Below are 11523 nucleotides of genomic sequence, written 5' to 3' on the forward strand. Positions count from 1 at the left end.
ATTTCTTAATAAAACAAGACTTTATTCCATTCTGCCGCTCAGCAGCCAAATCAATAAATTCATATTACACTTAGTTTTTAACTCGTCTGCACACTCATCAGCGCCTTTGTCCATTATTCGACTGTATTCATCTTCCACTCCATCCAAACGCGGCATACTTTAAGATATCATTTGCTGGAATTTGTTAATTTAACAATAATAAGATATCAAAACTCACGTAAAAACAACGCGCAGCATATCGTGCAACATGGAATAACCTGGTGGCAGGAGCAATCTTTTGCTATCGCAGATGGTGCGTAAAATACAGGACTTTACATCTATGCCAATCCTTTAAAAGACAAAGTTTATAAGCAAAAATCATAGAAAATATACAGAAATACCGACAGAGAACTAAGTTTGGTGAAGCGTTCAAACAATGATCTTCGATCGCGATGACCATGATAATGGTGGGACTCCCAGGCTCCCCTATTCTTATATTGATTCCTGTTCGATTCCCACTTTAGCGAGGGCGTAGTCCATTTCGACCACTTTGACTTGCTATAGTCTGCTCCTTTCCATTTGTAATTCTGCCATTTTTGATCCTGCTTCCATTGCTGCCATTTGAAGGGATTGGCATAGCTATTATCATCGATGCGATAGGTTTTTGGAGGTGGTTGTCTCCATTTGGGTTTGGGCAAAGTCTGTGCTTTGAAACGCCAATCAGTGCCGGGGATGTAAACTATGGAGTCCGGAAGCTTTTCCGGTTTCTTTGTCGTGGTCTTGGGTAAAAACCTCTTGGGGTATAAATCCTCTATGACTCCAGGTACCGGAAAATAGACAGCTTCTTCCAAAACAAAGGTTATACCCTTTGGATATGTGGCCAACAGTCCTGTAGCAAAGGAGCAGGTGAACTTCACGAACGATCCCGGTGGAAACAAGACGGCTCTTCTCCTTCGGATAAAAACTCTAGGCACTACATCTTTAAGGTCGGATTGCTTGGATTTCCCAAGATATTCTCCCAAACTCGAACAAAAAGCGGCATATAGCACAAACAAGATAAAGAGCTTGGCTCGTAGCATCTTAACCAACTGAAAAGCGTAAATTATTGAAGCTGTTCTGAGAGCCCAGTTATTCTGGCCGTGTCAACCAATTACCCAAATATTTACCCACAGCTGATTGATGTCTTGATATATTTACGGTACTCATGTATCCATTTAACCCACAGACCCAATTTGTCCAGCAATTTTTGGGAATTGTCTGTTTGTAGATGATGGATCAGTTCTCTTTTACAAGTCAGGTTGAACGGTCCTCAAAATGAAATTTAGTTGGATTATTATTACGAGTATCCTAGTTTTTTACCTGACGAATCCATCGGAATCTCTTCTATGGCCAGCCTCATCTAATTTGGGTGTAAGTAAAGGTTTCTGGTTTCTCGAATCATATACTAACTTATCTCCCCTAGTTGACCCTATCTGTGTCCGTACCCATTGCTGAACTGTTTCCAGAGCGTCGCATACTGATCGATTGGTGCTTTGCCATCTCCTACACATATCCCTATAACCTAACAGAGTTTTATAGCATACCAATTTGGCCAGGATTTGGCAATTATAAAGCTAAACGAGAAGTTCCACAACTAGAACTGACGGATGAGAACTTCTATACAAAATATGGACACGATGAAGGGAACGGTATGCACCCCAAGGATTTTTCAGCTGGGCAACTCTATGCCTTTCTTGAGGATACGTTAGCGGGCTATGGCTTCCATGAGACATGTTTGCTTAGAAGTGTGTGTGAGCTAGCACAACATCCCTTTGATGACAACCATCGGCACATGCTAAGCGATATTGTGACCTTTGTTTTGAGGTAAATATATTTTTATATATACTTATTTTTAATAAATTTAATAAATACTCATTATTTTCCAGTCCGTCCCAACACGATGGTTTCCGGGATGATGAACTTGTTTACAGGAAGGTCTACGAACAGGCCGAACAAGATGGATTTCTTGGTCAAGATTGTGTGAGATTATATTCCCATTGCAAGCAAGATCTCTTACAACTCATGAGCCGAGTCATATTTCTCGAGAACTAATAAAACCGTTGGAAATAGGCCTACATGTAAATTGCAATGTTTCTTTGTTTCATTAGCAACTGTTGGGAGCCTCTAATTAACGCATACGTTGTGTTGTCAAGAAATCAAATCCCAAAGGTTCTTTAGAGTGACAGTCATAATAGAATGTATCTCACAGGTGTCCACTTCATTGGAGCTCTGCTGTCTTTGTGGAGTATTCCCATTGGGGCTGAGTTCCCTTTGTTCTTTCCAGCATCCTCTGTTTATCAGATAACATCCTCACTCTCCGTTCCCGTGGTCATTCCGGATCGGAAACTCTTCTGGGATTGGGGTCTTCAGATGAACTATGCCCTGCCCGCTCAACCTTCCTCCTTCTACGCAGCCACCATTTGGCCAGATGAATTCTCGCGGCGGGGAAAGCGTCAGTTACGAAATGAGACTGCCAAATATCTACTAGGAGGTAGTTCTACGATGCATCCGAGTGACTTTACAGCGGGAGAGCTGTACGAGAGTCTAGAGAACATGCTCACCCGATATGGCTTTGATGAGTCCTGCCTCCTGCGAAGTGTTTGTGAATTGGCTCGACATCCTTTTAAGGATATAGAAAATAACATGCTGACTGCATTGATTACTTTTACTCTAACGTAAGTGGAAACTCATAATTGATGAAATCTGCATTAGTTTTATTCGATACATACTTATCCTTGCAGACCCTCCTTGCACGAGTCATTTGGTCCCGGAGAAAGTATTTACCGGGAGGTTTACGAACAGGCCGAGCTGCAAGGATTTCTAGGAAAGGATTGCGGCCATCTATATTCCAATTGCCCCGTGGACTTTCTAAGCGGTATCAGCAGCCTGTTGAGCTAGCAGTTTTTACCTGATGCTGCGTAGCCATTCGAGTTAATTACCCATACAAAGATAGTGACCAAAGGCATATTGATTTCAATTCAATTAAGATTATCTTTGAAATATACTTATGCACCCGTTCATACTTCATCTTGCCCCATTAAATATACACAACTGTTAGACTAAAAGCGTTTTAATTTCATCTGACCAGTCGGGTGGCTAGGTTTATTATATCTATTTCGCAATTGGGATATGTAAGATGGCACTGGCCACCAAGGAAACCAATTTGCTCGGCTTTTTCGTATCTTTCACGATAAAGATGCTCATTTTCCGCGAAGCCTTCGTGTTGAGATGGTCTGAAATTCAATCACAAATGTTATTGTCTCACTTCCTTATTCACAGATATATATTTCATACTTACGTGAGCAGGAAGGTGATAACCTGCGTGACCATTCCATAGAAATGGTCTTCGGCAAAAGGATGCAAAGCCAGCTCGCAAACACTGCGCAGTAGGCAGGATCTGTGGAATCCATATGACTCTAGCACTTTCTCCAGACCCGCGTACAGCTGTCCTGCCGTAAAGTCAGCAGGATGGAGACCACTCTCTAGTTCTATCTGCTGGAGATTAGTATAATAGTTGTTGTCCAACTGGCGCTTTTCTCTTCGGGCCAGCTCATCCGCCCAGATGGATGTATTGTAGAAGGAGGAAAGTGCGTATGGCAGATTGTAGTTCATCTGAAAGCCCAAGTCTATAAAGACTTTGGTGCGAACATTCAGATCGGCGGGTATGGAAATGGATGAGGTCACCTGAAGCGCCGTGGTAGTAGGAAATAGCAGGAGTCCATGAATTGGTCGGATCAGTGTGATCAGCACCAGGGTGACCTGGCTGAGATATCCAGCGTTGTGCTGCTTTGGGCGATACATGGTGATGTGATCCACTCGGAAATACAAAACGAGACACCCGAAATCGAGATCTCTCCATTGTCTATTTGGGGATTAATTAAGGCGAACTGTAAATGAGCAGATCAACGACCAGAGCCACACGCGTGAACACCAATTAGAATGGTTCACAAAACACCTATTGAAAGTGGAGCGCATGCTCCATCATCAAGATTCAGATGGCAGCGTGATCTCGCCAATCAAGAGACGTCTTCGCCATGCTCCATTCTTTTAAGAAGAACTACTTCATTCTTTGTAGAACTTTAGTAGAAACTATTATCGGTGCTACACTGAAATTTACTTTTGCATTGTTTCATACCAATTCTACATCATTATTGATTTAATTTTAAATTACAAGTATCTCGACTTTGTTTATAAAACTTGACATTAACTTTTTTTTTGTTATATAAGTCGAATATTTGAATAGAAATTGTTAATACTTATAGATACGACGAAATAAAATGAATTTAAATATAATTATTTTCGGTGCACACTTCCCCAATGGGGATCTGTCAATTTCTTAAGCAAACAAATATTGCGTCCACTTTAGATCGTGGCGTAGATCGAAGTTTAAACAAAGCGGGATTAGTTAGCATTGCACTCCAATGCAAACAAGATGGTCTCCAGAATTCTTACCTGTCTTTTCCTGCTCCTAGGCTTGCTCTGCACTATCAATCTGGTAGTGAGCCACACCAGGAATATCTACTCTACAGATAGAAATCAGTTGAGATTGAGCAAAAGTTTTAAAAGTCAAAATGGAAATGTGAATACAAATTTGACACACCTAAGTCGATCAAAGCGCGTGGCCATCTATGATGGCCTGGGCGTTTGCAAGGTGGGATCTCTATATCCTACATATGAAACTTCTTTTCACCTTCTCCGACTTTTTGACTTACAGCTGGTTCCTAGCTTCGCTTATCCTATAAAACAGTTCGACAAGAAGCAATCCTTCTGGTGGTTCTTCAACGTTCAGGGCCAATGGGTACCCACTACCATTCCCCTCTACTGGTGGAGCTTCTGGAACACTACTGCTTTTGTGTCCACAGCTCGCGAATGGCGGAAGGACATGCAGTCTAAGGTGTTCCACGACGAGGCCAGAACATGGGTATATAACGCCATCGAGTTGGGCATGGAACAGTAAGTTGTTTCGTAGTTTTAGAACTATTATTTTATTTCAATTGTTTTTCTGTAGGTTAGATGGTGCCAACGGTGGAGTCTGCCTACTGAGGAGCATCTGCGAAATCTCACAGAAACCCTTTCAAAGCAGCAACATCTTCAGCGAGATCGTAAACTCAGTAATGGTGTAAGTAAAATTATAAGTTCGAATCGAGATACAAATGAACTTTGAAATTTTCTTAGACCGAGCCTGGACAATGTGGCCAGTAAGTACTTGCACGCCCGGGACGCCGGACTTGGCGGAGCAGACTGCGAGCGAACGTACAGCGACTGCAATCCATTGCTCTGGACCCTCGTTACGAACCTGGCCAAGAACCCGTTTTCATGATCACACATCCAATATCCTCCAGGCACTCAGGGAAACACATTGATAATAAAAGCTTTTACTTCTTAAAAGTGGCTTTTCTGCGGAATTCGGCCCAAATTTCGCAAAGCATCGGTTTCACCAAGCAAGTGCACTCCTTCAGGGGCAGGGGTCCGGGCCTATCGCGCTGGCACTCTGAGAACGAGGGATACGGCGTTCGGGGCTTTACACAGTTCAAGGGTCCCCGTTCTCTTTTGCACGTTGGAGGCCTACGGCCGTCACGATGGCAGCGACGCGCCAGCTTAGGACAAGCCTCACTCGATTCTTCTGGGCATGGCTGAGGACAGGCGGTCGATGGTTTAAATGCGGGCTTACGACGCTTGATCGGCGCTGGTTTAGCTTTGGCAAAGCAACAAATCTTTTTGGGCTTGATTTTGAGAGGAGGACAGGCCACCCATGTCTGCCAGTACTTTCGTTTGGCCTTATCAGATTCCACGTAATAGATGTCATCGAATCGTGGATTGAACGGGCAAGTCGTGTCATCTGGGTCGCAAAATGGGTTCAGCCACATCGACGGAGCCTTGACTATCAATCTCTTCTTCTTCGGCTTCGCCTGAATTTCAGGTTTACCACAAGGAAACTTTGTCAGTACCTTGGGGCATAGGTTTTTGCCCTCGCCCTTCTCACAACCCGAAGCGAATCGCACACATTCTTGCACGGCACCCAACAGAATTGATGAGGGCCGTAACAAGGCTCGAGATTGACTCACATTCAATGTCATCCTGAAACTAAAATTTGGAACTTTTGACCGAAGGGGTGGTGGTTTTTTGAAAAATATTTGACCCTGGAAATTTAGATGGAATTTTGAGGAATACGATACTGGAGGTAAGAGACCTATCCAGTTCGAAAACGGAACGAGAAGTGAAGCCTGTTCGTTACCCACTATCCCAATACAATGACATGTTGCGGAAGTTCGTTTCTCAGTTTACTAAGTTCACATTTTTGTACTACTTTGGGTGAGAAAGTCCAAAACATTATAGGGACAACTTGGAGAGTAAAATCGGGCGCAATCCTTAACATCCATGCGATGCTTATATTTATCGTCGCCAATTTCTTCGGGGACTCTGAAAATTTTAATATTTAATGGATTTTATACACCTAGTACAGATTCGCTTACGTCAGCACAATTCGCATTAGATCCTCCATTAGGAAACCCTGGTCATGACCGGCATTCAGCTTGGCTCTAAGTTCGCACATGGCTCTCTTAATGCAGGACCTTAGATCTAACTGGAAACTGCTTAGAAATATTAAGTAATTATTTTAAAATGAAACATTTTTAAGTTAATAAATATTTTACACTTTGCCCATGGCCTCGAACTGATCGAATATATCTCTACGCTCTCTATATCCACGATTTAATTTCCAACGGGGCACTTGAGACAAGGACTCATAGATCTCTTCATCGGGGTGATACGATTTTTTTCGATTGGTGGTTGCAGATAAGCTCCAAGGGGTTTGATAGAATGAATCTCTATTTAATGAACTGAAATAAAAAACTTTAAATCAGAGCCTTTAAATATAATATTCATATTCTTACCCAGCTTTATAAATCTCATTCTTGCCTTGATAGAAATTGTTCAGATTTATAGGTGATATTTGCCAAGGAGTTTGGTAAAATGATTTTCTACCAAAAGCGGGACTATAATATAGAATTTCTATTAATTTTTATTATCTTAGTTTGTTTTTAATTTACCTGGATTTTGGATAAAGTATATTATTTATTTCGGGCCTGAAACGTTGTAATTTGAATTATTTTCTTAAGCCACAAATTAATTATAATTTACCCAGCGTAGTAAGCATTTTTATATGGTATGGAATAGTACGGATAATAGGCTGCCGGTTTTTTGTAATACTCCCAATCATATCGGCGTTTAGGCATGGGCTTCGGCGTTAATCTCTTCAAAATTTTAGGTTGCCAGCCCTCGATGGTGTCGGGGAGTGGGACGTACATATCAAACTCAAGGCTGTACTGAAGGCCACTGGGTCTTCCGCCCACAATAATTTTGGTTAGGGCGGCAGTCAAAAGAAGAGAAGCCTTGTCTGGAAATACCAAACCCCTCACCCGTCTCGATAGAATTCGATTTTCCAAGGAGTTCTCCACAAAATGGGTGCAATTCCCATGAACTGAGGCGATGCCACCGCACAAAAACAGCACAATAATCGTGGACCTCATAGCGTCACACCAAGAACCCAACTGATCTGCGTACCAGGTACTAACAGCGGAAAATTAACGCCAGGGGAGTAGCGCTAATTGAGAAAGGTGGACTGGCTTACAGCATCAGGTGGGCTTTTGTTCGTACGCACCTTACATGTCACATTGTTTTGTTGGAATCGAAATCATTATTTCATCAGACGCCGCCACTTTAGAAGCAGGCTACGTTTTGGCATTTTAATAGTCCTACTCAACCCCTTAACTCTTTTTAAAAATAAACTTGATAACGCACAAATTCGATATAATAATGGTTAATATACACGGCTGCACCCGGATGATGGTGAACCGCTGCATTGAGCTCCTAAGAGCGCGGATTGAATGCGCCTCGACCCGACACATTGCCAGACGGTACCAGCTTTCCCAGGATCAAGGCAAGATTGTTAACCAAAACATGCCCCTTGAGCAGGTGGTCAGGGAGCGAGAGAAGGCAGACATCTACAAAAAGAACAAGCGTCGCTCTATGTGGGAGCAAGACGAGGGCCACGGCGGTCGAGTCCCGGGAAGGGATGATCAGGAACGCTTCGATGATGAGCAGTACAAACCCCGCGAACTGGAAGCGCGAAACTACGACTGCACCTGGATCAATTTCCCAGAGAGTGTGGCGGCCAAGCAGACCACCAGACGAAATTTCCTGGAAGAATCGGAGGACGAGACCCCTAGACGTCGCAGAACTCAGGTATGCTTTTACTTATACTCTCTAAATTAATATTTCAGAAGGAAAAAATTAAATGTTAGATTTTTGCTTTTTTCTCTACATTTCACATTTTCTTAGGAAACCCGTCCGAATACTGCAAAACCCTTCGACGACGAGGCCCGCGCCTTTATCAATCAATGGGATACCAATATGGATATGATAAACCGTAATCGATTTGCCCGGGCCTCCGATAGATGTCCGCCACCCACCATTTCTACCCGGATGTCAAACGCCTATCGCACCCGGAAACGCCAGTTCTTCTACTAGTCCGGCAGTATCCGCTTAAGAAATTCAAACGATTATACAACTTAGTAGCCTGTTCAAATTGTTAGTGCGCAAGGCATCCGATTTTAAAGCGTCAAAATCCGAAAACGTATTATAATGTTGTATAATCTGTAGTCCAGATGTGATTTCAATATTCGAATAAACTATCAAAATTTATCCTTATATAAATGGCTCTTAGGGGGTTTGGTAAATTCATGTGCACATGCAGTTTACTGCGAAGCCTGTCAAGTAATCAGAGGGGACAAAGAAGTACTCTTCTACCCAATATCGCGAAAATGTTTAATAGACGGACCCCAAAGGAAACACCAAAATGCCCACTTAATCCAAAGCAACTCCAGAGGGAAAGACTTTCGATGTATATCAGAAGAAAACTGTGGGGATATCGACGACCATCCCGGGATTTGTGAAGGCCATATAATTTGTTAAAAAGAAATTTTCGAATATTTTAAAAATATGTAAATCAAATATCAATGCTTACTATAATGACACAAATACTATTTCTTAAAAATACAGTAAAAAGGCTCAATCACTTTAAATTATATTGCAAATTGCATTAGTTTCAAGAATTTTCAAAACTATTTTCAAATCAAAAACGCATCGGGCTTGAGTCTCAATTAAATGTCCACCCAAGTTTCATACCGCACTGGTACTTTTATTCTTTAGTATATATCTCGGAACCAGATTATATATTATTGTAACGGCTGTTCTACGGTCACACTGGAGCTCACGTTTAATTGTTTATTATTCGGCGGTTGGTTTTTAATCGTTTTACGGCTATGGCGCTCCTTAGAAACGCGGCCAACGGCTTTTGGGGCAGTTTCCGTCGGTTTGCCAGCAGCGGGTGCACCATTTACAGCCTCAGTTCCGGTCATGTGAAGTGCGGCGTCTCCGTGATCCGCGTCTCCGGGCCACAAACAAAGAAGGCGCTCCGAGCCATTGTTGCAAATAAAGAATATGAGCCAAAGGCGAGTCAATTGATTGATATATCATATATATGGGGGCCTATGACCTACAGAAGAAAGGTTTTTTATAGAAGATAAACATTAACAACAAACAATCTTAACCTATTATATCTAAAGACCTGTTGAATATTTATTTTTATAAAATAGAAGATAAATTGTACTATATATTTTTTACCATATATCTTTCTTTTATTTTTACATAATATTTATACCAAACATAGCTTAGACAATAAAAAAATAATGTAAGCAATTGTAAGGTTACCCACTTTACACACCACAAAGGGTTAAATACATAATTTAGTTCGTTATATGGCATGTCGCCAAGTTTTATTTAAATAATTATACTTACATACAAACGAAAACGGCCTATATGAGGGAAATTTATTTAATGCTTTGTAGTGGTACAAGCACATCTTTAACTTCAGCTGAAATAATAAAATTGGTTGCTAATTAGTGCCAAAAAAAAAATTATGTGCTTGTGCCTTGAATTAAGAGGTTGTATTGTATGTTGAATATTTATAACATTTATTAACATTCCCGAATAGGCTCGTCACGCGTATCTAAAATCCTTCTACCATCCTGCCAGCAATGAGATGATTGATCGAGGCCTCCTACTTTGGTTTCCGGGGCCGTCTTCGTTCACTGGAGAGGATTCTTGCGAGTTCCAAGTCCACGGATCTCTGGCAGTCATTGCTGCCATGCTGGATGCATTGGGGAAAGTGGATGGGCTACGACCAGCGGAACCAGGAGAGTTCACAAAGAGAGCCTTCTTCGGAGGAAAGCTGGATTTGACAGAGGTGGAGGGATTGGCCGATCTTATCCACGCCGAAACGGAAGCACAAAGGAAACAGGTTAGCAGTAACTTTAGATTTAAAGCATGTGCTTGGGTTTAAAACACAATTTCCTTCCAGGCTTTGCTGCAGAGCACGGGAGCACTGGCCCGCCTTTATGACAACTGGCGCCGTCGACTTATCCGGTGTGCTGCCCATCTGGAAGCTTATATAGACTTCGCCGAGGAGGAGCAGATAGAAGGCGGTATCATCGTTCAGCTCACAAAAGAACTGAAAGCAGTGAAGCGTGAGATTCAAGAGCACTTAAGTGACCAGCGGCAGGGAGAGCTTCTACGCGACGGAGTTCGCACTGTGATCATCGGAGCTCCTAATGTGGGCAAGAGCAGTCTGCTCAATCTTCTCTGCCAGCGATCCGTGTCCATAGTGACGGATCAGGCCGGCACTACAAGGGATATTATAGAAACCATGCATAATTTCGGGGGATATCCCGTTGTATTTTCTGATACGGCAGGTCTACGCCGGTTTACTACGGATAGTATAGAACAAGAGGGAATGCAGAGGGCAAAGGACTGCCTAATCCAATCCGATTTGATATTACTATTAGCAGATGCCAAGAATATTACACAATTGACGCACGATGAAGCTGTTGCTCCATTTGTGGATAGTTATCTAGAGGAGTTAGATATACCAATGGATTTGTGCTCGGGGAAGCGACTTCAGTTGGTGGCAAACAAAACTGATACTTTATCGGATGAAGAGTCCCAACAGTTGGACAAGCTATCCAATGTTTTAGCCATATCATGCCATAAACCCGATAAGATGCCCGTATTTCTGGGATCTCTAGAGAAGCAGCTGCAAGAATTGTGTGGTGAACCCCGGGCGGAGAATCCACGCATCACAAACTCACGCTATCGGCAACAACTGGAGCGCTGCATTCAAAACATCGACATCTTTCTGCGCGATTACAGACCCGATGTTTACCCGGACATGGCCATTGCCGCCTCCAAGCTGCGCAACGCCGTTCGCTGCATTGAACGCATCACCGGACACATTAGCTGCGAAGATATACTCGACGTCGTCTTTAAAGACTTTTGTATTGGAAAGTAATTGATAGTTTTTAGTAGTTAGGCTCAAAGATTTTAAAGTACTGCCTCGTTGAGTATTGAATAAAATATACATACAGTTTAAACCATTCAGTTGTTAAT

The 11523-nt window shown here is 42.4% G+C and overlaps 9 protein-coding genes across 9 annotated transcripts; 5 read left to right on the forward strand and 4 right to left on the reverse strand.

Annotated features, from left to right (window-relative positions):
- Nucleotides 1-21: 21 nt before the first annotated feature.
- Nucleotides 22-1058, reverse strand: LOC108116583. Its single transcript, XM_017228524.2, has 3 exons — nucleotides 385-1058; nucleotides 218-328; nucleotides 22-157 (listed from the first exon to the last, which is right to left on the reverse strand). Exons 1-3 carry the CDS (start codon nucleotides 1056-1058, stop codon nucleotides 22-24), a joined length of 921 nt encoding a protein of 306 aa, XP_017084013.2.
- A 219-nt stretch (nucleotides 1059-1277) lies between these two features.
- On the forward strand, nucleotides 1278-2143 carry LOC108116582. Its single transcript, XM_017228523.2, has 3 exons — nucleotides 1278-1389; nucleotides 1442-1842; nucleotides 1905-2143. The coding sequence occupies exons 1-3, from the start codon at nucleotides 1294-1296 to the stop codon at nucleotides 2068-2070; spliced, it is 663 nt and encodes a 220-aa protein (XP_017084012.1). The 5' UTR covers nucleotides 1278-1293; the 3' UTR covers nucleotides 2071-2143.
- Nucleotides 2144-2214: 71 nt separating this feature from the next.
- LOC108116577 lies at nucleotides 2215-3046 on the forward strand. Its single transcript, XM_017228518.2, has 2 exons — nucleotides 2215-2693; nucleotides 2760-3046. Exons 1-2 carry the CDS (start codon nucleotides 2215-2217, stop codon nucleotides 2914-2916), a joined length of 636 nt encoding a protein of 211 aa, XP_017084007.1. The 3' UTR covers nucleotides 2917-3046.
- A 27-nt stretch (nucleotides 3047-3073) lies between these two features.
- LOC108116576 lies at nucleotides 3074-4134 on the reverse strand. The gene is made up of 2 exons (XM_017228517.2): nucleotides 3317-4134; nucleotides 3074-3251 (listed from the first exon to the last, which is right to left on the reverse strand). The coding sequence occupies exons 1-2, from the start codon at nucleotides 3817-3819 to the stop codon at nucleotides 3095-3097; spliced, it is 660 nt and encodes a 219-aa protein (XP_017084006.1). The 5' UTR covers nucleotides 3820-4134; the 3' UTR covers nucleotides 3074-3094.
- A 316-nt stretch (nucleotides 4135-4450) lies between these two features.
- Nucleotides 4451-5338, forward strand: LOC108116554. The gene is made up of 4 exons (XM_017228491.2): nucleotides 4451-4669; nucleotides 4733-4971; nucleotides 5027-5137; nucleotides 5194-5338. Exons 1-4 carry the CDS (start codon nucleotides 4451-4453, stop codon nucleotides 5336-5338), a joined length of 714 nt encoding a protein of 237 aa, XP_017083980.2.
- On the reverse strand, nucleotides 5134-6240 carry LOC108116553. The gene has a single exon (XM_017228490.2). The coding sequence runs from the start codon at nucleotides 6093-6095 to the stop codon at nucleotides 5394-5396; it is 702 nt and encodes a 233-aa protein (XP_017083979.1). The 5' UTR covers nucleotides 6096-6240; the 3' UTR covers nucleotides 5134-5393.
- Nucleotides 6241-6308: 68 nt separating this feature from the next.
- Nucleotides 6309-7547, reverse strand: LOC108116528. The gene is made up of 6 exons (XM_017228466.2): nucleotides 7159-7547; nucleotides 7068-7103; nucleotides 6912-7013; nucleotides 6672-6857; nucleotides 6492-6608; nucleotides 6309-6438 (listed from the first exon to the last, which is right to left on the reverse strand). Exons 1-6 carry the CDS (start codon nucleotides 7545-7547, stop codon nucleotides 6309-6311), a joined length of 960 nt encoding a protein of 319 aa, XP_017083955.2.
- A 184-nt stretch (nucleotides 7548-7731) lies between these two features.
- LOC108116570 lies at nucleotides 7732-8727 on the forward strand. The gene is made up of 2 exons (XM_017228510.2): nucleotides 7732-8262; nucleotides 8359-8727. The coding sequence occupies exons 1-2, from the start codon at nucleotides 7834-7836 to the stop codon at nucleotides 8545-8547; spliced, it is 618 nt and encodes a 205-aa protein (XP_017083999.1). The 5' UTR covers nucleotides 7732-7833; the 3' UTR covers nucleotides 8548-8727.
- A 555-nt stretch (nucleotides 8728-9282) lies between these two features.
- LOC108116539 (tRNA modification GTPase GTPBP3, mitochondrial) lies at nucleotides 9283-11510 on the forward strand. The gene is made up of 3 exons (XM_017228477.2): nucleotides 9283-9530; nucleotides 10073-10378; nucleotides 10439-11510. Exons 1-3 carry the CDS (start codon nucleotides 9342-9344, stop codon nucleotides 11423-11425), a joined length of 1482 nt encoding a protein of 493 aa, XP_017083966.1. The 5' UTR covers nucleotides 9283-9341; the 3' UTR covers nucleotides 11426-11510.
- Nucleotides 11511-11523: the final 13 nt, after the last annotated feature.

The sequence above is a fragment of the Drosophila eugracilis genome, unplaced genomic scaffold (genome assembly GCF_018153835.1).
Source record: "Drosophila eugracilis isolate 14026-0451.02 unplaced genomic scaffold, ASM1815383v1 contig_75, whole genome shotgun sequence".
Classification (NCBI taxonomy): domain Eukaryota; kingdom Metazoa; phylum Arthropoda; class Insecta; order Diptera; family Drosophilidae; genus Drosophila; species Drosophila eugracilis.